Source organism: Taudactylus pleione, unplaced genomic scaffold (assembly GCF_031769625.1).
Source record: "Taudactylus pleione unplaced genomic scaffold, aTauple2 ptg000046l, whole genome shotgun sequence".
Lineage (NCBI taxonomy): Eukaryota > Metazoa > Chordata > Amphibia > Anura > Myobatrachidae > Taudactylus > Taudactylus pleione.
Genome location: NW_028284448.1, coordinates 13,420,493 through 13,445,487, shown reverse-complemented (window position 1 = coordinate 13,445,487; position 24,995 = coordinate 13,420,493). Strand labels below are relative to the sequence as shown.

Below are 24,995 nucleotides of genomic sequence, written 5' to 3'. Positions count from 1 at the left end.
TACCTTTTTTCTGTGAATTTTAAATTTCATAAATTTGGCAATAAAAGTGGCAAACTTTTGACAAATCTATTAAGAGGCTCTCATCCTTCGATGGTCGTTCATCCTCTACGTACCGAAGATGGCTCATTGACTAAATCTAGTGCCCAGATCACTGACATAATGAAAGAATTTTATACTACTCTATATTCAGTTAACCCTGACACTACCTCTCCTACTGATGTTTCTGCTAACTTAGTCGATTCTGCTTCTTTCCCACAAGTATCAGATAATTCATCTAACCTCCTGATCGAACCTATAACCATTGAAGAAGTCACTAGAGTAATACAACAATTAAAACAATCTAAAGCTCCTGGCCCAGACGGTTTGACCACGGAATTTTATAAAATTCTTCTTCCTCGTATGGGTGAATCTTTGGTTTCCTTTTATAATCATATTATCATGACTAAAACAATTCCCTTTAATTCGGCGATTATTAAACTTCTCCCCAAGTCAGGAAAAGACTTAACGCTTCCAGGATCATATCGCCCAATTTCGTTACTCAATTTAGACTACAAGATCTTGACAAAAATATATGCAGACAGGCTGAAGTTTATTCTACCACAGCTTATTCATACAGATCAGACGGGCTTTATAATGAATCGCCACTCTGTAGTTAATGTCAGAAGAGTCTTAGCAGCTATTCAGCACACGCATTCTAGCTGCCTCACTCCTAGAATAATAGTTTCTTTTGACGCCGAAAAGGCATTTGATATGGTAATATGGTCCCACCTTTTTCAAACACTCAAGAATTTTGGTTTTCCATTAATGTTTATAGATATTTTAAAAACATTATATACTAATCCTTTCTCACAAATTTCATGTAATGGTTATATTTCTTCACCTTTTCCAATAAATCGAGGGACAAGGCAAGGGTGCCCTCTCTCACCCCTACTATTTGCCTTGGCCATAGAGCCCCTAGCAATAACACTACGTGCTTCGCCAAAAGTGGAAGGAATTGTAATAGGTAATGTACTTTTGAAAATCGCACTCTTTGCGGATGATATGCTCCTCTTTCTTTCAAATCCAAATGAATCCCTACCAGCAGTTTTAGATATCATATCCTCTTTTGGAGCAATATCAGGTTATAAGGTCAATGTGGAAAAATCTGAAATTCTCCCTATTAATATCCCAATTGCATATTGCAAATCCCTTCCAGCCTTTAGTCCTTTTCGCGTGGCTAATAACTCAATCCAATATTTAGGAATTCATATTACTGCTGATTTAGCTCAACTCTATTTATCCAATTTTACACCAATTATTACCAAGATAGCGAGTATGCTAGATAATTGGAAATCTCTTCCCTTATCACTATTAGGACGTCTAGCAGTAATAAAAAGCATAATATTTCCAAAAATTTTTTACTCTATGCAAATGCTTCCCATTAGTCTTACTAACAAAGACATCAAATATATTTCTACGTGTTTCTCCCGCTTTATATGGCAAGGCAAAAGACCACGCATTGCGATTAGCAAAATGAAAACATCCAGGAAAAATGGTGGATTAGGATTTCCTGACCTGCTTTCTTACTCATTAGCCATCTTTTTTCGTTATGTCATCGACTGGTTAGTGGAAACAAATTCTTACACTGATCGTCTTTTAGATTTGGCTTTGTTTGCTCCTTTTTCTCCCAGTGCCTTACTTCACACTAAACCAGCTGATATACCTCTAGCTATCCTAACTAATGTTATTTTTAGAGACACATATTATACATGGACTTCAGTTAATCGAAAACTTCAAAGTAACCCCTACTACACTCCTTTTGTACCCCTATGGGGAAATCCAGCTTTCCCTCCATCTGTAACAAATTGCAATTATCGTCGATGGAAAGAAAAAGGTTTGACAATTGCTTCAAAAGTATTTGACCCGGGAGGACTACTCCTAACTTTTGATAAGTTACAGCAATTATACCAGTTACCAAAGCAACACTTCTTTATGTATCTTCAGACTAGGCATTATATATCTACTATACGCAATACCCCATCAGAGGGAACAAACTCCAACACGCTTCATACTCTTATAAAACAGACATCTACAATTACTTATAAGATCAATATGCTATATAATCACTTGATAAGTGATAATACCACGGTCTCTTGGACTTCCCTATTTGATAAATGGAAATCAGATATTCCCTCAATAATTGAAATACCAGATATTATTAATCATTTCGACTCTACTCTCAAATATTTACAATCTGCCTACCTTCAGGAGGTACATATACGCACAATTCATAGGGCATATATTTCCCCTGCACAGAGGAGGCATATGACACTCAGAACAGGGAATATGCCCGAAATGTCAGATATCCAATGCCACATTCTTTCATTGCATATGGGGGTGTAGAAAAATAAAAAAATTCTGGTGCAAAGTAATGCAATACTTAAATAATATGCTTTCTTTTCATCTAACCCCCAATCCATTAGCTTGTCTTTGTGCTAATTTTAAATGTTGGAATTTGGGTTTGGAGAGAACACCTACATTTCGATTAATAGTGACTCTTCTAACTATAGCAAAGAAGGTAATTCTCACTCATTGGATCAAGAGATCTTCGCCATCCCTTTCCGAAGTTAAAATTAAAATGCTAGAAATATTATATTATGATCGTCGTTCTACCATTCCTGACATTAACGCAGGAGTAGATAAATTTTATCAAAAATGGGAGCCTTTTATTAACACTCTAGAAAAAACTTCTCAGACTCACATTATGAAGATCTTTGAAAATACTGACTGGTACCTTCTTAGGCGTATTTCATCTATGACATAAATAAATAACATTCTCACCTTATCTCCTAGGTCCTCCTATATTATTTGGCTCTTCGATACCTGTTATTGCAATCAATGTATAGACGTGTTTGTGTTTATGTTGGTATAGGTATTTATGTACATGCAAGTATGGATATATATATATATATATATGCTAAACTAGGTCCTATTCTAAAAGACAAGTTAGACAATCACTCTTCACTACAATACCTTCTTCTCCCCCAAATGTTTGTCTTCACCCTTTGTGTTCTCCCCTTCCCCGTCCTGTCTCATTATTTCAGTCATTTATTATTATTAATCTATTACTTCTTATTGGATAATTGTTAAGTTAATTGAGGTGGATGTCCTCTTTTTTTTCTGATATTTTTCCACAACACTTTGGGATGATCGGAGGGGAAAGAGTATGTTCTTTGTAAATTCTATTGTTGATATAATTTCTGATAAAGAATTATAGCTGAAGTGATATTTACACTACTGATGTATGCTATTTGAAATACAATTTCTCTATCTTAACTCTCACCTTACGAGGTGTAGGTTACCTTTCCTATCTTATTGTAATTCACTCAATAAAACTCAATAAACTTTATTAAAAAAAAAAAAGTACTTTTGCTTTTTGTTACATTTATTTGGCCTCTTTATTTAATAGAAGTACAAAGTGGCATTTTGTAAGATATTGTTTTATCTTTACATACTGTAGAAACAATATTTCTCAATGCATACAAAGGACCACGTACAAATACATACAGTGGGCAAATTTCACTTTACATTTTTCTTTGGAGGAAACAAGATTAAAATATCTTAAAATTCACAAAACTATTACACTATAATACAGGTTGAGTCTCCCATATCCAAAATGCTTGGGACCAGGGGTATTTTGGATAATGGAATATTCCGTATTTTGGAATATTTGCATATAATAATAAAATATCTTTGGAATGGGACCCAAATATACACTAATAATAATGCATGTATGTGTTATATACACCTTATACACAGCCTGCAGGTAATTTTATACAATATTTTAAATAATTTTGTAGCTCAAAGAAAGTTTGTGTACATATATAAAATTCAGTTATGTTTCATATACACCTTATTCATACAGCCTGAAGGTAACTTTATACAATGTTTAATAATTTGTGCCTTAGACAAAGGTTGTGTACATTGAACCATCAAAAATCAAAGGTTTCATTATCTCAGTCAAGCCAAAACAATTCCGTATTTCCGAATATTTGGATGCGGGAGACTCAACTTGTGTTTATAACAATTCCAGTATTCTTTAAAAGCCAATTTTGTGCTGATAAATATAATTGAAAAGACATTAGAGGTAGATTGTATAAATCTTTAAATTTATTTTATTAAAATGAACACTAAACATTAAAGTTTATGGTTTTCATAAAATTTTCCCCCTCATCATTTGCTTGTTCATTCAGAGTTGAGAACACTGGAAGCCAGTGCCAGGAACACTCACTGGGGTGGCTACAGCCCCTACAGTGCATCCGGAAAGTATATACAACGCTTCACTTTTTCCACATTTTGTTACGTTACAACCTTATTGCGAAATGGAATAAAATACATTTTTGTCCTCAAAATCCTACACACAATACCCCATAATGACAACGTATAAAAAGTTTGAGATTTTTGCAAATTTAATGAAAAAAAAAACCACACTAAGAAAACGCGTGTACATAAGTATTCCAGCCTTTGCCATGAAGCTCAAAATTGAGCTCAGGTGAATCCTGTTTCCATGATCATCCTTGAGATGCTCCTACAGCTTAATTGGAGTCCACCTGTGGTAAAATCAGTTGATTGGACATGATTTTGAAAGGCATACACCTGTCTGCAGTATATAAGGTCCCACAATTGACAGTGCATGTCAGACCACAAACCAAGCATGAAGTCCAAGGAATTGTCTGTAGACCTCCGAGACAGGAATGTCTCGAGGCACAAATCTAAAGAAGGGTACAGAAAAATATCTGCTTCTTTGAAGGTCCAAATGAGCACAGTGGCCTCCATCATCCGTAAATGAAAGTTCGGAACCACCAGGACTCTTCCTAGAGTTGTCCGCCCGTCTAAACTGAGCGATCGTGGGAGAAGGGCCTTAGTCAGGGAGGTGACCAAGAACCCGATGGTCACTCTGTCAGAGCTACAGCATTCTTCTGTGGCAAGAGGATAACCTTCCAGAAGGACAACCATCTCTGCAGCAATCCACCAATCAAGCCTGTATATTAGAGTGGCCAGACGGAAGCCACTCCTAAGTAAAAAGCACATGGCAGCCCACCTGGAGTTTGCCAAAATGCACCTCCAGGACTCTCTGGTCTTATGAGACAAAGATTGAACTCTTTGGCGTGAATGCAAGGCGTTATGTTTGGAGCAAACCAGGCACCGCTAATCACCAGGCCAATACCATCCCTACAGTGAAGCATGGTGGTGACAGTATCATGCTGTGGGGATGTTTTTCAGTGACAGGAACTGGGAGACTAGTCAGGATAGAGGGAAAGATGAATGCAGACATCCTGGATAAAAACCTGCTCCAGAGCGCACTTGCCCTCAGACTGGGGCGATGGTTCATCTTTCAGCAGGACCACGACCCTAAGCACACAGCCAAGATATTCAACTCTATGAATGTCCTTGAGTGGCCCAGCCAGAGCCCAGACTTGAATCCAATTGAACATCTCTGGAAAGACCTGAAAATGGCTGTGCACCGAAGCTTCCTATCCAACCTGATGGAGCCTGAGAGGTGCTGCAAAGATAGTTGCCAAGCTTGTGGCATCATATTCAAAAAGCCTTGAGGCTGCAATTGCTGCCAAAGGTGCATCAACAAAGTATTGAGCAAAGGTTGTGAATACTTATGTTCGTGTGATTTCTTAGTTTGTTTGTTTTTTATTAAAATTTGCAAATATCTCAAAAAACTTTTTATACGTTGTCATTATGGGGTATTGTGTGTAGAATTTTGAGCACAAAAATGAATTTATTCCATTTTAGAACAAGGCTGTAACATAATAAAATGTGGAAAAAGTGAAGCGTTGTGAATACTTGTCGAATGCACTGTATGTAACATCCACTTTATTCACTACTCACTTGGGTGGCTACAGCGAAATCGGCCTCTAATACTCCCCCCCTAACCCTCCATTCTTGTAGCCTAACCCTCCCCGTTAGTGCCTAAACCTAAAGGAGCGTATCCAGTAGACAAGAAAAATGAGTGATTGAACAATGCCGACATCGTAATCGCTCAGTAAAATGTCGAAAACGACCAGCGATGCGCGTTCCCGCTGGTTGTTGTCGATAATTGTCATTGTGCATGTTCGGGGATGAGGGAGGGTGCCTGCACTGAACAACATATCATTCAGTGTGGGCACATTATACACTGCACAGGATAATGAACTATTGCACGATTACAATGTTGTAATCATACAGTCGTTCCACTCTCGTGAAATGGATATGCACCTTAAGTCTCCCCTTCATGCCTAGCCCTAACTCCAAGCCCCCAAAAGTGCCTATCCCTCTCTCCTTGGGGTGTCTAACCCTCACCATACCTCCCAACTGTCCCGCTTCCAGCGGGACTGTCCCACTAGCGGGCCGCAGTGGGGGGGGAAGTTGGGGAGAGCACACCCGCTGCTCTGCCTAGCAGAGCAGCGGGTGTGCAGAAGGTGAACAGATGCCGTTCACTAGCGTAGGGAGAGCCTGGGGAGCTCCCCAGCATCTCTGAGAGTGCTGGGCACGCCCCCTATGGTGACGAAAACGGGGGGAAGCTGCGAGGCTCCGCCCCATTTTCACTTGGCTCCGCCCCCTTCTCGGAAGCCACACTACTTTTTCCTGTCCCTCCTTCCCATTATGAAAAGTTGGGAGGTATGCCTCCCTCCTGTCCACACTTACCTCGTTCAAGATTCCAACGGGATGAAGATAGGCATCAGTATTTCGACACCTATTTTAAGTCCCGTGTCGGACTTCCCCCATCAGGACTTACTAACTACTGCTAACTAAATCCCAGCTACAGCACCTAGGTAACATCCACCACTTCATTCATCAGTCAGCAGGTAAGAAGCAACGTACAATTAGAGAATGGGAAATGTCCATTATATATACAGTATATATTAATACAACAGCAAAACTGCACGACTGCAGCCATTACTCGATCTGTAGTATGTATATAATCCGCCGGAGCTCGGCGTGCTGCCCTGTATCAGCAGCGGCTCATCTCCAGTCCCCAACATGGCCGCCAGTCCAGAACATTGGAGCAGGCTGGGAAAATGACGGTTATTATTGCTGCTGCTGCGGCCCTGAGGCTGCTTAGTGACAGTGAGGCGGAGGAGCCGTTGCTATGGCGGCAGTCTCACTCTGCTGCCGCGTCAGGTGAAGTAACGAGTCGCTTTTTGTTTATTGGTGCTACTGCTAATATGGGTCCGCCCGTGTACAGTGACCGGAAACAAAGGTTCCTTTTGCAGTGGTGAAGATCGCCTGGGTATGAGATGACACAGTCTATAGTGGTACAAGGTGGGTGCCCGCTGTGCCCTGAGCAGGAGCTATTATGCAGAAATGTCGTTTATTTGATTCCCCTTACTGGCGCCATCAGAGGGAATCGCGCAGCTGTGTGTGTGTCCTAGCGGCTCTGCCAGTATCTACATGGCTGCTGCTTAATTCAGTTTTGTAAAGGATTCATTCAGCTAGCTAACAAAGGACTTATTTACAGGGGTGCAATAAGTGTGTTACCCGAATGTAACTATCACATGGAGCCCATGTGCCAAGGTGTCTTATCTGAGTATAGCAGAGTGTGGTGGCAAAGGACGCTGCCAGCAGGTTACCTGATTTAATGAGCAGGTAAATTTGGTTATGCCAAACGAGCACGTGGACATACTATCAAGGGGAAAATGGGGGTATATATACTAAAGTGTAAGTTTTTAGAAGTGGAGATGTTGCCCATAGCAACCAATTTGATTGTACTTAACGTCTAGCTAGCACCTTATAGAAGATGTTAGCTAGAATCTGATTGGTTGCTACGGGCTAAAGCTCCACTTCTAAAAACCCGCACTTTAGTAAATCTACCCTCTGTAGTCTGTGTTATAAGTGGAGGGCTCCCTCCATACACTATACTATAGCATAAGAATGTATGACAGCCTCATGAAAAAGCATTCCCATATTAAAACAATATAACGATGCTGTATAGTAAAGTATTATAACAGGGTGCCTTGCTTTTCATAAAGGTGCAGATGTGGTTATTTGAAATTTAATAGTACAAAAAAACAGGGATGTGGGGGACGGAAAAGTCTCCATAATAACTGTATCCCAGTTCATAATAACTCTCACCTAATGTGGAGAACAACTTCTTCATTGTAAGGTCAGGTTGATTGTGACAACAGATGTTAGAGAGCAGGTCACGTAAAAGACAAAGAGCAATTTAAAGTCTAATAAAAATATGACGCATCAGAATGACACAGTCTGCATTTCGGGGTTGAAGAGGATATTGGGGAATTAAGGTTTGGAAATGTAACTGACACAGCAGTGTAATGTAAAGGGGCCCATACATCTACTGTCTTGTTCGATCCTGCAACTGGATTGGAAACTTCAATCAGCCGGTCGGAAATGCTGAATGACGGCCATCGATGTTCTCAGATCCATTTGAGGATCGTTGAAATTATACATGTTAAATTTCACCAATTTGCAAATCATGATCATATATTGATTGTGATCGGTTAATCCGTGAAATTCAGCATGTTGGATTTCCTCCTGGATTGCAGGATTGCGACAATCAGACATTGGGGTGGGCCCTTAACTCATCCGTCATTGATGGTGGGAATGTTCATAGATAGAATTCCACCATGTATACTACTTATATAATCTTAAATAAATAAAAAAACTAAAATAATTTTATATTGAAACTTAAAAAAAAAAAAAAAAAAAAGAATATAATAACAACTACCAAATAGTGCTGTAGATAGAAATAATGCTATCTTAGATAATGTGGATGATGAAAATTTCATAGTTGACACCACTGGGTAAATGGTAACAGCAATGTGACTCAATTTAAAAAAATATTTATGGTGACCCACAAAAAATATATATATAACTGTGTAGTTCTGTATCTCACACGTTGGTCTGGTATTGTGGTCAGTGTAGTGTTAATATCCGTGCCACAGTGTTGCCAACAATAATTAAAAATATATATAAAGACCACCATGATGGTTAGCAACACTGCGACATGTACGTTCAAAGTCAATAGACCTCACTTGAGGGATTGTGTGAGGGAACAAATAAAGTTAGGTATGTTACATTTGTATGCTAAAGTTGGTTGAAGGATCCAGAGGGAGATGTACTAAGCCTTGGAGAGATAAAGTACCAACCATTCAGGTCCTAACTGCCATTTTACAAGCTGTGTTTGAGGGCGATAATTAATGAGCACCCAGAACAATCGAATTGCAAAACTGGGCGCTCGTTAATCATCGCCGACCATGCCACATTTTAATTGCCCCTATATGTCTCCAAGGCTTAATACACATATCCCCAATCTGCAGCCGTGAGGGATCATGATTATTAAGAGGTTGGGTCAGTTTCATGCTGGGAATGGATCATGATATAAATCCACAAAATATATTATACAGATGAAGATATAAATATGTAGCCTACTAGGTATAAAAGATGGCAAATAAGTAAGAATGAATCCAGTGCTACTGTAAGAAAAAGGTGAGAGAGTACAGGGAGGATATAAATTGAATACAAGGTATGAGAAAGGAAGCAAAGGGTAACCTAAAGCAGTGGTTCCATTATCTATTTTTTTTACTTTAGTTTCATTATCGCTTTAGATTACCCTTTTCTTCGTTTCCATACCTTGTGTTCAATATATATCCTCCACGTACTTTCTCACCCTTTTTTAAAAATGGGTACACATTAGACGATGTTTCACCCAATCCAGGGGCTTGGGCCAACATATCGTCCACATTGGCAAAAGTGTACCCACTGTGGACAACCATGCACAATTCCGCAGGTCATCTATAGGGGTCGCTCCATCGGCCTGCATGTAGGGCCGGCAGAACGACCCAACTGCCAATGCCAGGCAGTTGAATGGAGCTGGTGCCTGATATATCAGGCATTCGGGCACCGGATTGTGTAATGTGTACTGGCCGCCCAACTGTCAGGCGTCGTGCATCGTATCACTGGGTACACATCAGTAAGTGTGTACCCAGCTTTTTACTAGCACTGGTTTCACTCTTGTTAGTAGTCACATATCCTTATATTTGTTGGTTTAACAAATGTGTAATATATGAAACCGTTTAGTGTCCCAGATGATATGGAGTACATAATAAAGTACTGTATATTAAATAGCTTCATTTTCATTCATCCTTCCCACCACAACCTCATAGCCCAGAGTACTAGACCATTTTGGAAGGGTCCTTGATAGTTGCAGTGGAAGCATCATTACTTTTCCATGCCTCCCTGTCCCACTGCCCCTGTTTTTCTTTATTTAGTGTTGCTGTGCTAGAGTGGAGTGGTTACAGGTATGTGATAGAATAAGCACACTTTGTACCTGACATTCTGTAAATAAAAAGGTCTCATTTGCTTTGGTGAATGATTTCATTTTAGAATATCCTTCAGTAAAATGTAAAGGTGCTTTAGGGGAGGAGAAGCACGTGAGGCATGAGTGCCCTGCTCGTGAGAGCTTACATTCTAAAGGGGAGGGGCAGACAGACAGGGGTGACACAGATGGGGTAGAAAGTGAGGAAGGAGCATGGAGCAGTGGGTTAGGATATGTGTTGCGGAATGTGTGTGTTTAAGATGACCTGATGTTATGTAAAACTTAAATTCTTCATACATCTATCTCTATGACAGAAAATAGATTTGTTTATGTGTTATGTACTTAAGAGATGTACAAAATAAAGTAGTAGCGCTTTAATTTTTGTGTGTTCCATTTTAGCATCTAAATACAGCCTGCTAAAAATGCAGCTATTATGGGACTGTCCTGCCATCCTAATACAGTAGTATTTACGTTAGTCCCAGCTGCTGGGTGCTATGCCATGCTCCTGTGAGTGGGTGCATCTCGCATGCTAGTCCCACCCACAAATGGGTGCAGCCATCCCCAACATGCTGTGGTCCCACAGGATGTTGCTGTACCCGGGCCCAGAATTTCTCTTGGCAGCCCTGGAGGTGACAGGCAGAACCAGGAGGGAATGGGGCTTAGTGGTGGGGTAGCAAGGCCACGGAGGGAGGGAGGTGGTTGAGAGTGGAGGAACAGGAAAGGCGGAGGAAAGAAGCAGGGGGTTGGAAAGCAGACTGATGAAAGAAAATAGGGGGAACAGCAGGTGGAGGAGACAAGAGGGGGATGATAGGGATGGTTAAAGTAGAGGATTATGTGGACACTAATTAAGGGGGGTGTTTGAAGAAAGGGCATTCATGCTGTGGACGAGGTAATAAGTGAGATGAAAACTGGAATGTGATGTAGAGACAGTGTGGATAAAAGTTGTTAAATGTTCAAAAATACAGGTAAAAGAACAGTGCAGCTCCAAAAGTGAAATATAAAGAGAGGTTTGTGAATAGTGGGTGCAGGAATTAGTTATGAAAATAAAGAATGTTTAAAGTAGACAGATGCGATGCAATGGAAAAAGGCAATACAGTACAAACAGGATGTTCAGTAGTATGAAGGCAAAAATAACAATGTACAGAGCCAATCCAGTCAAATGTGTTTTGAACAACAAAGATCCATCAACAAGATCAGCACGCAGATAGGGAAGTACTTGCAATGTCCAAGCAGTGAGTGCAGTAAGGAGTTTCCTGGATATTCATACATCAGCTGATGGTGAGTTTGGTAATTGCTGACTACCTGTGCACACCATCGGCAGGCCACAGGGAACAGCTCCATGGGCCACCGGTTGAAGACCCCTGTTCTAGACCAATATGGATAAGTATTGGTTCGCATTGCCACCTCACTACTCTGAGGCTCATCTCGCCGCTTTCTCGGGTGTGACAGTATTTAATTAGAATGCGCTGCATCTCCTATTAGGGGTTGTACCGTTGTAGGCACTGTTGGCAACTTTCCCTTAGATCTGATGTACACATTGCCCTTATTTTGGGGAGTGTTAAGCTTACCTCCCTGTGGTTGCGTTTGTTCCTCCGGGATTCCATGGTAGGAGCAGCACAGACGGTGTAATGGTTAGCATTATTGCCTCACAGCACTTCTCATTACGACCCTACTCTGTGTAGAGTTTGTATATTCTCCCAGTGCTTGTGTGGATTACTCTGGGTACTCTGGTTAGGGAGTGCTCACCAGCTGTAATTGCTTTTAAATGGCCCTGCTTCACAGCCTATGGCCATTTCTCCCTGAACACGCCTGTTCTCGTATGGTTTCAGAAGCTAAGCAAGGTCAGGCCCTGTTAGTAAATGGACTACCGGAGTGATAGGTTTTATAATACTTACGCTGTTAGGCAGAGCCGTAACTAGACTTTTTGGTGCCCTGTGCCAGAAAGAGCATTGGCGTCCCCTCATGTTTCAAAGGGACTTAATACACCCAAAAAAGGGGAATGGCTTCATGGGGAAGGGCCAGCGAAGAGATATGGGAGGCCAGGAGATGCTGGGGATGAAATAAGAGGAAGCTACAAGTGAGAATGATAATAAACAGAAGTTTGACAGGCCCAAACAGCGCCCCCTGCCCTGTGGTGCCCTGTGCCATGGCACCGGCCGCACTACCCTAGCTACGGCCCTGCTGTTAGGCTTCAGATACTTGAATAGAATAAGTATTGAATTTACATATAATCCAGTGGTAAATTGTATCTATAAATCCATTTTAGGTCCCTTTATCTTTATAGCGTGTCACCTGTAGTTGACTCGCTATGCATAGGCCTTTTTAATAATCATCCCTCCTTTGGGTGGGATCATTTGTTTTTGGGCCACATTACATGTTGTTCTTAGAGGGCAATCTTTGAACGTACAAGAGTGTTCGTATAACAATGCTTACGCTATACTCCTGAGGAGACGGTGTATTAGTTATACTGTACTGCTGGCTTTTCTATATCTCTAGCTTGGTCCAGGTAGACCACTCAGATGTGTCTACATGTAAGTGTGTATGTATACACTCGTATGTGTATATGTATATATAGATATTTTAGGTGTACATCCCCTATGGACACTTTTAGGTTACTGGGGGTTTAGTCAGATCTTGACCCAGTTCCTCTAACCTGAGAGTTTTCCTTTCCGCCCACGTGAGTTGAGTATTTTCTACTTTTGTGCTGTGTTGATTCTGTGAGTTGTGGCCTGCAGTCCCTTAATGTGACCATGCATGTCTCCACTAACAACTCTGCTAGTTTTCCTTTCCATAGGGCATATCTTCTATGAAAGCAATTCCATTCTAAAAGACACAGATGTAGATGAAAGGTCTCATCCACCTACGGAGGATATTGGTACTCTACCTGCTTGAGGGTGCTGGTGTCTGTGATGTTGAACACTGGGTAGTAAATTCTCTGAGGGTGCAAGTGACTCCTGGTCACTCTCAGGTAAGGGCCTTGCTCCACATCTTAGACTGATACTTTTAACACTTTAGATGGGTAACAGGTTCCCGGTGCAAATCTGATATTAGCACCTGTACAGTGGTATTGGCAGACATTTGTCTCTGTGGGGTACCTCCTCTTACGTCAGTTTGTCCCGATACCCTAAGAGCCTTCCTACTTTCTCTATTTCTTTTTAGCCTTCGCGTTGAGCAGCCTTATATGCTCTTCTTCAGGGATACCTTCATAGCTATGCAGTGATACATCTGTCTTTTCCTTGGATGGGAGTCCTTGAGCAGTGAGCATTTACATCAATGCCTAGCCCTGACCTGGTGTACAGGAACTAATACGTCAGGTTTTTATATGTTGGTTTTCACTAGCTCTCTTTCGGAGCCCGATAAATCCAGGGATTTGCAGTTTCTGGTCTGCTGGTATTCCTATTGGGGGTTTTATCCCTTAGTGGGTCAGCAAATTATCCTGTTGATGTGAATATATCCCTTCTTGGCTCATCTCTCGGCTGATTGGCCTTCTCTAGGGTACCTATATGTCTGTAGTCCGACTATAGACATTGTCCTTCTTTTCTTAAGTAATGTGTATTGTCAGTCCCTGTGTGTTTAGTATCATTCCACCAGTATTATCAGTGACAGACTCAGGGTCGTGCACAGAGACTGCATCAACTATACTGACAGCTCAATCTCCAATAATTGTATCCACGTCTTCTAGAGGCGTTATTCCTTCACATTGAGGGACAGGCATTCTTTGTCAGGAATCGTTCTATAGTTCAACCTCCGAACTGGGTTCAACCTGTCAGACCAATTATTCATGTGGCAGAACAGTAGTTCTCACCGCAAAGTGAGTTCACAATGCTGCTACTGAGTGACTGCTGTTGGTTTTTTATTTCTATTTTCCTGTTTTATTCAGATGTAATATGTGGAGGTTGGTTGTTAATATACTAGCTTTGCCTCTCCTCGGCTGCTTTATACAATGGGTCATTCAGTTTCCTTCATAGTGAATTCCTGAATGCCTCATGTCTTCCTCCAAGGTTTCAGTTGCCCTCTGGTTGGTGTCATGAACACAGAATTATGAATCCTTCTGGTTTCCTGTTCCAGTCTGGTCTGCTCTGAATACTCTACATGTCATCCTTGGAGCATGTCATTTTGTAACCTCTACTTGTTGTGGTTGGCCTTGAGGGGTTGCTTAGTCTGTTTCTTGGTTCCCTCCAGGGACGAGGGTCATTAATCCCTTTTATTGAACATGTACTCCTAGTTGGAATATTCCACTTAGCCCACATCCTCTTTTAGATATTCGGGGCACAAGCTCTCAGACTTCTCTAGGGCTACTCTACAACAGTTCTCCTGGTGTCTTGGGATTAGCTTCGCCGAGGGGGCTGACACGGGGGCGCGTGCCGTTAGTTCTGCCGCTGGGATGGCCCAGGCTGTGGGTTTGCATCCCCTCCCCTGTACCAGAGCTCCAGAGCAGGATCAACTTCTCTATGGTGAAAAATGTCCCCCCCCTGTATAGCTTAGGGACGATAGCTCTGATCCTACCATCAGGAGGTTTACCATCAGGTGTTACACAGACCTTGGGAGCAGCCTGCTTTTAAAAAGATACTTCGGTCTTCCAAAGTTTCTTGCTAGCGACCTGTGACCGTTGGCTGATACTCAGGGGGCTTATCATTAATATTCCTCTGCATCTTCATTACCGTTTGGCTGCTTCAGACTTTGTACTGAGGCGCTAGGGTATCCTGAAGTCGGCACTCGGCTTGGGCCAGTAAGTCAATGTTGAAGGCTCCTTTCCATCACATTGGAAGTCTGCTGTCATTTGGTGCGCACCCCGGGTTTTTCCCAAATTCTTTGTTCCGACTGCTCCAGCTTGTCGTGTCCTTCAGGCAGGAGTGTATGCGGGTCTTCGCCAAGGCGCGCTAAGAGGGCATATTTCTGCCTTCTCTACCTGTTTTCAGCATTAGTTGCCTGCTACTTGTTCTACAAAACCGCTGCAGGGAATTCTTGAGTTCAGTCACCTTGGTGCCTCCTCCGGATCTGTGGAATCTCATTCTGGTGGTGTCCCTACTTCTTACCCAGCTGATTCCTACTTTCGGTGGGTTTGGGCCTTTTGCCTAGGTTGTCCTCTCATATGGTCCTGGACGACTGTTCAGCGGGTGGCTCTTACTTTCACTCGGTAGGATCAGATCTTAAAGCTCTGTCCAATCACTCTCCCTGCTTCTTTTTCTTTGCTTCTGGGATTTGCTTAGCACAAAGTCAGCCTCTTTGAAGATAGTGGTGGCTCTTCTTTGGTTAGCTGCAGCTTCTTCTGCACCATCTCCGGATGTGATTGAGGTTCTCCTGAATCTTGTTCTTATATTAATTCCGAGATACAGCACCTTATTGTTGCTGCTCTCCTATGAACCCTGTGTTTTGGTGGTGGTCAAGCGCAGTGCTTCAGCTTGCCATGTGGCTGTTCGGTCCACAGTTCTTGCACAGTTGTTTTTTTCTGTTCTCTGGTGACCCCTATTTTACTGTTGATCATGGAGTCCTGTAGTTTTCTCAGCGCCTTCCCACCTGGGAGGTCAGCTTTGGGATGTCCACACTGTATATGCAGTGTCCCCTAGTGGATGAAGGAGAAAATAGGATTTTGGTACTTACCGATAAATAATTTTCTCTGATTCCATAGGGGGATACCCTCCCAGTGCTGTTGCCTGCTACAGTGTTTGGGAGCGTTTTTAGATCTGTCCTGGTTGTCTGCAGTGTGTCATTATGCTGTCGCTTTTTGTTAAGCTGTTCTCGGTCTTGGACCTTCTTGGTTGGTTCCTCCTTGTCTCTCTCCTTTTCTTGTTGTCTATGCTCGGGCTTGGTTAATCTTAACTGAGGTTGGACAGGGTATAGAGGGGGAAGAGCCAACTATATTTCTGAAGAAATTTAAAGTGCCAGGCTTCACACTCTCACCTGTCTATACCCCACTGTATATGCTCCAGTGTCCCCTGTGGAATCGGAGAAAGGGATTTATCGCTATGTACCAAAATCCCATTTTTCTCCTTTTCCCTCAAACATATGTTCGTTTGTGCAAAATGCAGAGGTCAGTGCTAAACTCTTGGACCAAAATCTTTGGTTAACCATTTTTGTACACAACCTAGGAAACTGCACTGTTAGATGCTTTTGTGTTTTGCTTAGTCAAGTTGTCCATTAGGCTTTTAAAACTTACACTGAGGGAGTCAAGAATAATAATAGTGTCATTGCTTTTATTTTACTACGAAAAGAGGTAACCGTACTCAGAAAATGGTTCAACTATAGGAACAAGTTGATATAAGATTTATAGTAGCTTACATACTTTGTGTACCATTGAGTATCATCAGAACATATAATCATATATTGGGGTTGATTAAATTAACTCGCCCACGTGAGTAAGTTCTGTTCTGGGTGAAATTGGGCCGCATGGGGGGGGCGAGTTTGACTGGAACTAAAGCTTGTGTTGAAGCTGTTATTATTCTGTTGTAGTGGGACAGTGTGGAAATCAGATTGGCTGCAGGTTCTGGGACCTAGCCTTAAGAGAACACGCAGCCATCAATAAGGTAAAGTAAATATTCTTAATAGCATTTTATGAAATGCTATTATAAAAGAATGATGTAATGTTAATTGCTCAGGTGTGTGTTCTGTTGTTTTTTTGTTTGTTTTTTAAAATGTGATGACCATTATTGCATGTCTCATTAGTCTTACTACTATGCCTCTAAAGCTGGCCACACACTAGACCAACTTGTTGATTGGTTGGAATGAAAATCTGGTAACGGATGGGAGTAAATGATGATCAGCAATTTGCTCCTAAATGCCAGAAAACAGATGAAAATGGTCGGTCAGACAAGTTTGTTAAATTTTTGATCTAAACAATTTGTTCAAACAACAGTTTTTGTCCATTTTCCGGCGTTTGGGAGCAAATTGCTGATTGTCATTTGCTTTCATACCTTACCAGGTTTTCATTCCAACCAATCAGTTAGTTGGCTGGTTGGATGTAAGTTGGTCTAGTGTGTGGCCAACTTAAGTATACTACAAGCATGGATAAATTATTTCTGTTAATATCTATTAATTCAAATAGTCGGGCACTAACTAATTAAGACTGGCTCCCACCCCCTATATAACCCCTCCCCTTTCTCTAGAACCTCAGTCTTGTTTTAGTGCCTTGGAGTAAGGCACTAGATAGGCCCTAGCTTTTTTAGTTAGGTTTAATTTCTTTATTTTTTTGTTTTGGTTTGGGTGCTTAATTCCTGACAACAAGCACTAGCAGAGTGGGAGTTAGGTAGAAATAGAGGTTTGTGTGAACCCTATATTCCACTCTAAAGACGGCCTCTGGGAGAGTCCCCAAACTATATAGTCCCTGGTACTCTCTCCATACCAGACACATATCTGAGGGGGCCGCTGACAAAATGGTAAGCTTGATCCATATTATATGTAAGAACCTTGTTTGCTGCATCACGGCACGCCGCTTTAGCAGAGTGGCTGGGCATGTTACTACACACGTGGCAGCAGCTGTTAGTAATTACAGAAAAGAGCATGCTGCTGGGATTTTGAGAGGGCGGCTCGTGGGCCACACTCCCTTGACGCGGCGCCGCTGCACGTGCGCCGCTTATGACATCATCACTAAGAGCCGCTGTACATTAGGGATCTCCGGAGGGAGGTGCCCAAGGTTAGGAAACACCTGTGATGCTGTCAGGCGTCCTTAATGAAGCAGGATACCGACGTCGTGCCTGGTCACGCCCCCATGCAGTTGAGTGACAGCAGGATCACAGGGCTTCATAGGACACGCCCCAAACACTATATTGGTGGTTGTTTGAGTGCTAAATTCCTGCTTTGCTGAGACTCACTGCAAGTTACAAGGGGATGGCTGTCTCTTATCAGATAAACAGTTAAACTAGGATTATTACTTTTGGTATTAACCTGGTGATATATGATGGTCATATAACATTATTATGTATATAATACATAATTTTACTGCACTACTTCTTAGGAATTTAGTTAGTAACATACATTGCTTTGTACTGAAGATTCTTTGTTTGCCTTTTTGTTTTGTGCTAGTAAATGTGGACTTTTGCTGTCATTTGAAAATTCTACCCGTGGTGGATGCTCCTATTGCTAGGTTGATCAGGAATACTGTTATCCCAAAACACAGTCTGTAACACCAAAGGATCCTTTGGATAGGGAGAATGAGGCTGTACTTAAATCTATATTCACTTTGTCAGGGGTCTCGCTGCGACCTGTTCTTGCCAGCACCTGGGTGATAAAGGCTTTTAACTCCTGGATGGCCCAGATGATTGCTGGGTTTCTATCAGAGGATTTATCTGAAGCTAGTTCATTAGTCTCTGACCTATATAGGTGATGCTTTAATAGACACTATTCAGATACAGTCTCATATTCTGCTTTGGCCATTGCCACCAGATGTTCACTATAGCTTAAAACATGGCAGACTTAAAGTCCAAGCATGCTTTATAGGTACTGCCTTTTGAAGGAGGTTTTCTGTTTGGTCCAGAATTAATTAAAATTATTTCACTGGAGGTAAAAGTCCTTACCTTCCCGTATCAACACCAAAACCAAAATCGTTGGGACCTAAGGCAGGGGAAGTTTTCAGGCCTTCTGAGGTGTGTCCCCATAGAGGTGCCTTCAGGAGGGCATGGTGTCCCCGGCACCCGTCGCTTTGCTGCTAAGTCATGACTGGGACCTGACCTCCGGTGGGAAGCCACTTACTCAATTTCTGGGAAACTTGGATTCAATCCAACCCGGATTTTTGGATAAGTGGACTGATAACCAGGGGTTACATTTTAGATTTGGAGGGTCCTGTTCCAGAAAGATTCTTTTCCACTCCTCTCCCTGTGGATGGTTGCAGAAAGGCGACCCTCATACAAGCAATTTCTGCGCTTTCCAATTCTGGGGTAATTATTCCGGTCCTGGTACTACTGCAAGGCTTGGGGTTTTACTCCAGTCTTTTCTTGGTAGACAAACCAGATGGGTCGTTTCATCCCATTCTCAACCATAGGAGGTAAAAAGCTTATCTCCACTTGGAAAAATTCAAGATGGAGTCCGTAAGGTCAGTCATTTGCTTCATGGAGGAAGGAGAATTTCTGGCCTCCATAGATATCAAGGATGCCTACCTCCATATTCATCAACATCTTCTGCAGTTTACAGTGGAGCATCGGCATTTTCAGTTCCAGGCTCTGCCATTCGGTTTGTCCACTGCTCCCAGATTCTTTGCAAAGGTTATGGCACACATGATCTTTCTACTCAGGAGTGGGGGGTCAATGTGTTGGCTTATCTGGAAGATTTGTTGCTAAGGGCACCTTCAATAGCCCTATTGCAACAACATCTTCAGATTACCATAGGCATGCCTGAGAGATTCGTCTGGATCATCAATTTACCCAAATCAAAATTAATTCCATCTCAGGGAATGGTATTTTGGGTCTCTTTTTCAACACCCAGTGTCAGTGTTTATTCCACAGGCAAAGATTCAGGATCTTCAATCCAAACTAAGTATCATTTTACAGATGCCTTATATTGCAGTCCTCAGGGCTATGCAGTTATTGGGGAAAATGGTGGCTTCGTTCGAAGCCGTTCCTTTTGCCAGATTCCATGCCCGACCACTGCTATACCAATTGCTTCATTGATGGGTAAAGTCAAACCCTCGATTAAATAGGTAGATGTTCAGATTATCTCTGCAGACCTGTCAGACACTCCTATGGCGGCTGCAGGATGCAAATATGAACATTGGTTGTCAGTAATAAAGTGGATCATTGTCACCACAGATGCCAGATTAACAGGCTGGGGGCGGTGGTTCTAGACATGCACCTACAGGGTTGTTGATCTTTGCAGGAATCTTCTCTTTCCATCAATATACTGGAATTAAGGGTGATTCGGTATGCATTGGTTCAGGCTCAATCCCATCTAAGGAGCCTACCAGTGCGAATCCAATCAGACAATGCCACGCAGTTGCTTATAGAAACAAGCAGGGTGGCACACGCAGTTGGCAAGCAATGAGAGAGGTTTGTCACATCCTTAATTGGGCAGAAAGTTGGGTTCCAGCTATTTCGGCAATTTACATTCCAGGAGTGGACAACTGGGATGTGGACTTCTTAAGTCGCCACAGTGTGCATTCAGGCCAATAGGAATTACAATAGGAAGTGTTTGCAGAAATGGTTTTCAGATGGGGTTCTCCAGACATAGATCTAATGGCTTCTCGTTTCAACAAGAAACTTCCAAAATATGAATCTCTGTCCCGGGATCCTCAGGCATCCCTGGTGGATGCCATGACAACACCTTGGGTGTTCCAGCTGGAATACATCTTTCCTCCTCTGGTAATGTTACCAAGGGTACTTCAGCGGATTCCATCAGTGGCACTGCCGGTCATTCTGGTGGCTCCAGACTGGCTGCACCGTCTTTGCGCCCAGATTTATCATCGGATATGAAAGATATATTTCTTGGTGTGAACGATAGAAGTTTAAACCTGAAAGTGTTTTCTGTAGTTGGTTAAGGGTCTTAGATTGTTCTCCCTTAAGGGACAAATTTCGGCCCTGTCGATCCTGTTTTAAAGGAAATTGGCCTCCATTTCTGAAGTTCAAAACTTCTTGCAGGGGTTTCTTCGCATACAGCCTCCTTATGTCCTGCCGGTTACTCCTTGGGACTTGCATTTAGTTTTGGAGGCACTTCAAAGGCACCTTTTGAGCCATTGGAATCTGTAGAATTGTGATACGTCACTTTAAAGGTTGTTTTTCTTTTGGCCATTACCAAAAGAAAGTCTGAATTAGCGCCTCTTTCTTGTAAATCTCCACTTCTCATTTTTCATGAGGATAGGGTGGTGTTACTCCCTAAACCTTCCTTACTCCCGAAAGTGGAAGGATGATATCCATTAACCAGGATATCATCCTTCCAGCCTTTCGCCAGGCTTCAGTGACCAGGTGAAGCTTCTTCTTTAGCACTGTTGGATGTGGTACGTGTATTATGCATTTAATTGGAGTGCACTGCGTCTTTGCGTACAGATTCTTTGTTAGTATTGATTAAAGCACCAAAAAGAGACTGGCCAGCCTCGAAAGGATCCATTGCTAGATGGGTCACTTCTGCCATCCAGCAGGCATATTTGTCTTCAAATGTGACTGTTCTGGGTTCAATTCGGGCCCACTCGACTCGTGCTGTCGGGCTCTCTTGGGCTGTGCGGATTGGTGCCTCAGTAGAGCAGCTGTGCAGAGCAGTTACCTGGTCATCCGTACACACTTTTACAAATTTGTACCACTTCCATTCATTTGGACCGAGGGACGCCAGTGTTGGGCAAAACATTCTTCGAGCAGTCGGTCCTGACGCTACCCCCCCCCCCCCCCCTTCCCATCCCTTAAATTGGCTTGCTTCGGTAGATCCCAGAGGTAATGGAATCCCACAGATGGATGAAAAAGGAAATACGATTTTTACTCACCGTAGAATCTCTTTCTTGGAGTCCAACTGGGGGATGCCGGGATCCCTCCCTTGTTTGCTTTAATACTAGTTAACCTGTTGGGTGTCTAGTTTTCTCAGTTCTTCCGTGGGTCTTTCTCCAGCTTTGTTAAACATAGACTGAGATTCTAGAGGAAGCGGAGGGGTTATATTGGGGGTGGGAGCCAGTCTTAGTTAGTGCCCGACTCCACAGCCCACTGTACATAACCCAGAGTTAATGGCATCCCCATATGGAAACCAAGGAAGAGATTTTACGGTGAGTAAAAATCTTATTTTTCTTCTGCCCCCTTCACTCTAGACTGCCAGCCCTCATGAGCAAGGTTCTCTGGCTCCTATGTACCATGTCTGCCCTCCTGGTACCTAGTAATTTGCACACTATCCTCTAACTGTAGGATCATTACATGTTGTACATGATATTTACATGCTTTGAATTTACACACATCCTGTATTGATGCGAAACTGTTTTCCTATGAGTTGTATGTTCATGTATCTTATTTTTATTTTATTTTTTTTTAGTTTTTATATTTTATTATGTTTAACTGTTACCTTGCTTGACCAACACTGCGGAACTTGTAGTGCCTTATTAATAAACTCTGTTGGTTTGCATTTATGGGTCATATATTAATATGATGCTGTGTAGTATCAGGGTATTAGTTTTTATTAAACATTTTTGTGGACATTTATGAAAACTAGAATAAAAGTTATGTAACCTATAGCAATATTATAATTATTTTTTTTGCAGCAGCAGTTTGAAAAGAGATGAAACATTAGATTAGTTACTATACGTTACTGAAACTTTTATCTTATTACTGTTATTATTGTTCACATATTTTTTATATTGAATATTACACGGTTTTCTGTTTGAATTTGCACCATACCACAGCTCTTGCTGTTTATAAGCTGAAGTGGGGAATTCAATTAGCCCCAATTTTTTTTAATGCAATTCAATTACATCCCGTTTTTTCTTTTTTATTCGTGCAAAAAAATTTGTGATACACCCAAAAACACATAGGGGTCAATCCAATTAGCTGCGAGGGGTGCGAGTTGCCGTTGCAACGGCGGTAAAACTCCAGCAACGGACCGGCACCTCGCACCCTTTGGGGCCCGCTCTGAGCCCGAATTTGCAGAATTTTGATTGCAGCCCTACGGGGCTGCGAACAAAATTCTGCGAATCCAGGCTGCCGTAAAGTGCGGCCATTGTAGCGATGACTCGCACTGGCGACATCATCGCAGCTAAAAGGATCGACCCCCATTGAATCCACCTCAGGCAGGTGAAAAAAAATTCTTGATAACTACCGGCTTTGGGGCTAAATTCCAGGGGATCAATTAGCCGCTGTAAATTCCCACGGGTAATTAAATTATTCCCTTAATGTTTATTCTTACTCAAGAAAAATGTATGCGAGTTTGTTGTTTCTGCAGGTGTGTAAATGAAACTAATACAATACAATTAATTTTCTTTTTCCAGAAAGGAATATATGATGAAGCACTCTGTAGCTTTTTTAGAAATATCGACACAAGGTAAATTTGAAAGGCTATTTATTATCATGCAAATCTTTGTATGAAAGGTTAAAATGGTAATGTTTATTTTGTGAAAACTTTTAATATTGTAGTATCTTCAGACTAGCAAATTTGTACCAGTACACTCTAGGGACTTGCAGTATTTTTGTGTATTGCTATATTCAGAAAAATCAGTAATTGCTTATCTAAGATCTGATTGGATGTGGACAGTACTGAGATAATAGACATTGTTAAGGGTATACTAACCACATTTTTAGTTTTATTTGTAATAGCAATATTAAATTACATATAATGGGGTTGTCCAGCTTCTATAAATGTGCTTTTAACCCTTCTTGAACTACAGAGACAGGTTTTTATGTTCCCAAAATTCCTCCCCAAAACCATATGTTAGTAGAACCAACAGAAGGAGGAAAGTCTTACTTAATTGTAATATGTGTAATTATCGAAAATACCAACAAATTATAATGAGCAAAATAATATATTGCTTCCATTATATACACGCAGCCAGTTTGTGGACTGAACCATTCTTTATTAGAATGCGGCCTACTGGTTCTCTAAGAACTAGTGACATATCTGCGCGGTTCATCACTCCTAGAGAATTTATTGGGTACATGTCTATGTGAATGCAGGGCCAGATTAACATTGGGGTGGAAAGAGCAATAGTTCCAGGCCTCCACATAAAAATAGGCCCATCATCAGCATGATGACGACCAGCTTCCTAGCTGGTCACACAGTCAGCCATACATTATAAGTATTAAATCTATATGTATTAAAATAGCTTTTATAAGTTTTTTTTTTTTTTTTTTTTACAAAAATATATATATTTTTTCTATTTATATGTATTTAGGGAGACAATGGGACTGATCCTGTATGGGGTGTACACGCCCACAGCACTGGTCACCGCTCCTTCTCTTTTCAGTAAAGACTCTTGTACACTTTCAGGCCCATGTCGCCCTTAATCCAGGCCCCACAAAGGCTGTTTATGATGTAACAAGTCACATGGTTAATATAGTGAAAAATCACCTCCTGCATGCATATTTATCTCTCTCTCTCTTGCTCCAGAAAATCGGGTGGCACACCTGACCTTCCGCGAGAGAGTGCAAAGTCGGCAAGTATGTACTGAGGTGTAAAATCACCTCCTGCATGCATTTTGCCATTGCTATCTATCTATTTGTAATCTATTCATAATCAATCTATCTGTAATTTAGGTTACAATTAAGCTTACATTACAAGGTCAGTAAACATATTCAGCTGATAACTGACAGTTCTATAGCTATCTATCATTATTTTCATATATTACATTTAGGTTAAAATAAGCATACCTACATTGTGAGATGTCATATCAGCAGATACAATTGACAACTGACAGTTCTCTGCAAAATGGTGACCTTTCTACCAAAGCTCAGTGACATCACAAATGCTGTTTATGATGTAAGAAAGTCACACAGTCAGCATAATGAGATGAAAAATTACATTCTCCATGCATTTTGCCATTGCCGTCTGTCTAACATTATTCTCATATACATATAACATTTAGGTTAAAATAGGCATACCTTACATTGTGATATGTCAATATCAGCAGATACAACTGATAACTGGCAGTTCTATAGCGAGTCACATGATAAGCCTATTAAGGCTATAAATCACATTCAACCTGCATTTCATCTATCTATCTATCTATCTATCTATCTATCTATCTTTCTATCTATCATTATTTTCATATATAACATTTAGGTTAAAATAAGCATACTTTATAGTG

The 24,995-nt window shown here is 41.5% G+C and overlaps 1 protein-coding gene across 3 annotated transcripts in view; it reads left to right on the top strand.

Moving 5' to 3' along the window:
* Positions 1–7,034: 7,034 nt before the first annotated feature.
* The window catches only part of TUBE1 (tubulin epsilon 1), a 50,220-nt gene continuing 32,259 nt past the window's right edge, over positions 7,035–24,995 (top strand). The window contains exons 1-3 of one of the 3 annotated variants that reach the window (XM_088460423.1): positions 7,035–7,152; positions 16,757–16,830; positions 23,184–23,236. In XM_088460423.1, the coding sequence (XP_088316549.1) occupies positions 7,050–7,152; positions 16,757–16,830; positions 23,184–23,236 (230 nt within the window). In that variant the 5' untranslated portion in view covers positions 7,035–7,049. The other 2 variants (XM_088460424.1, XM_088460425.1) reach the window with 2 other exon arrangements.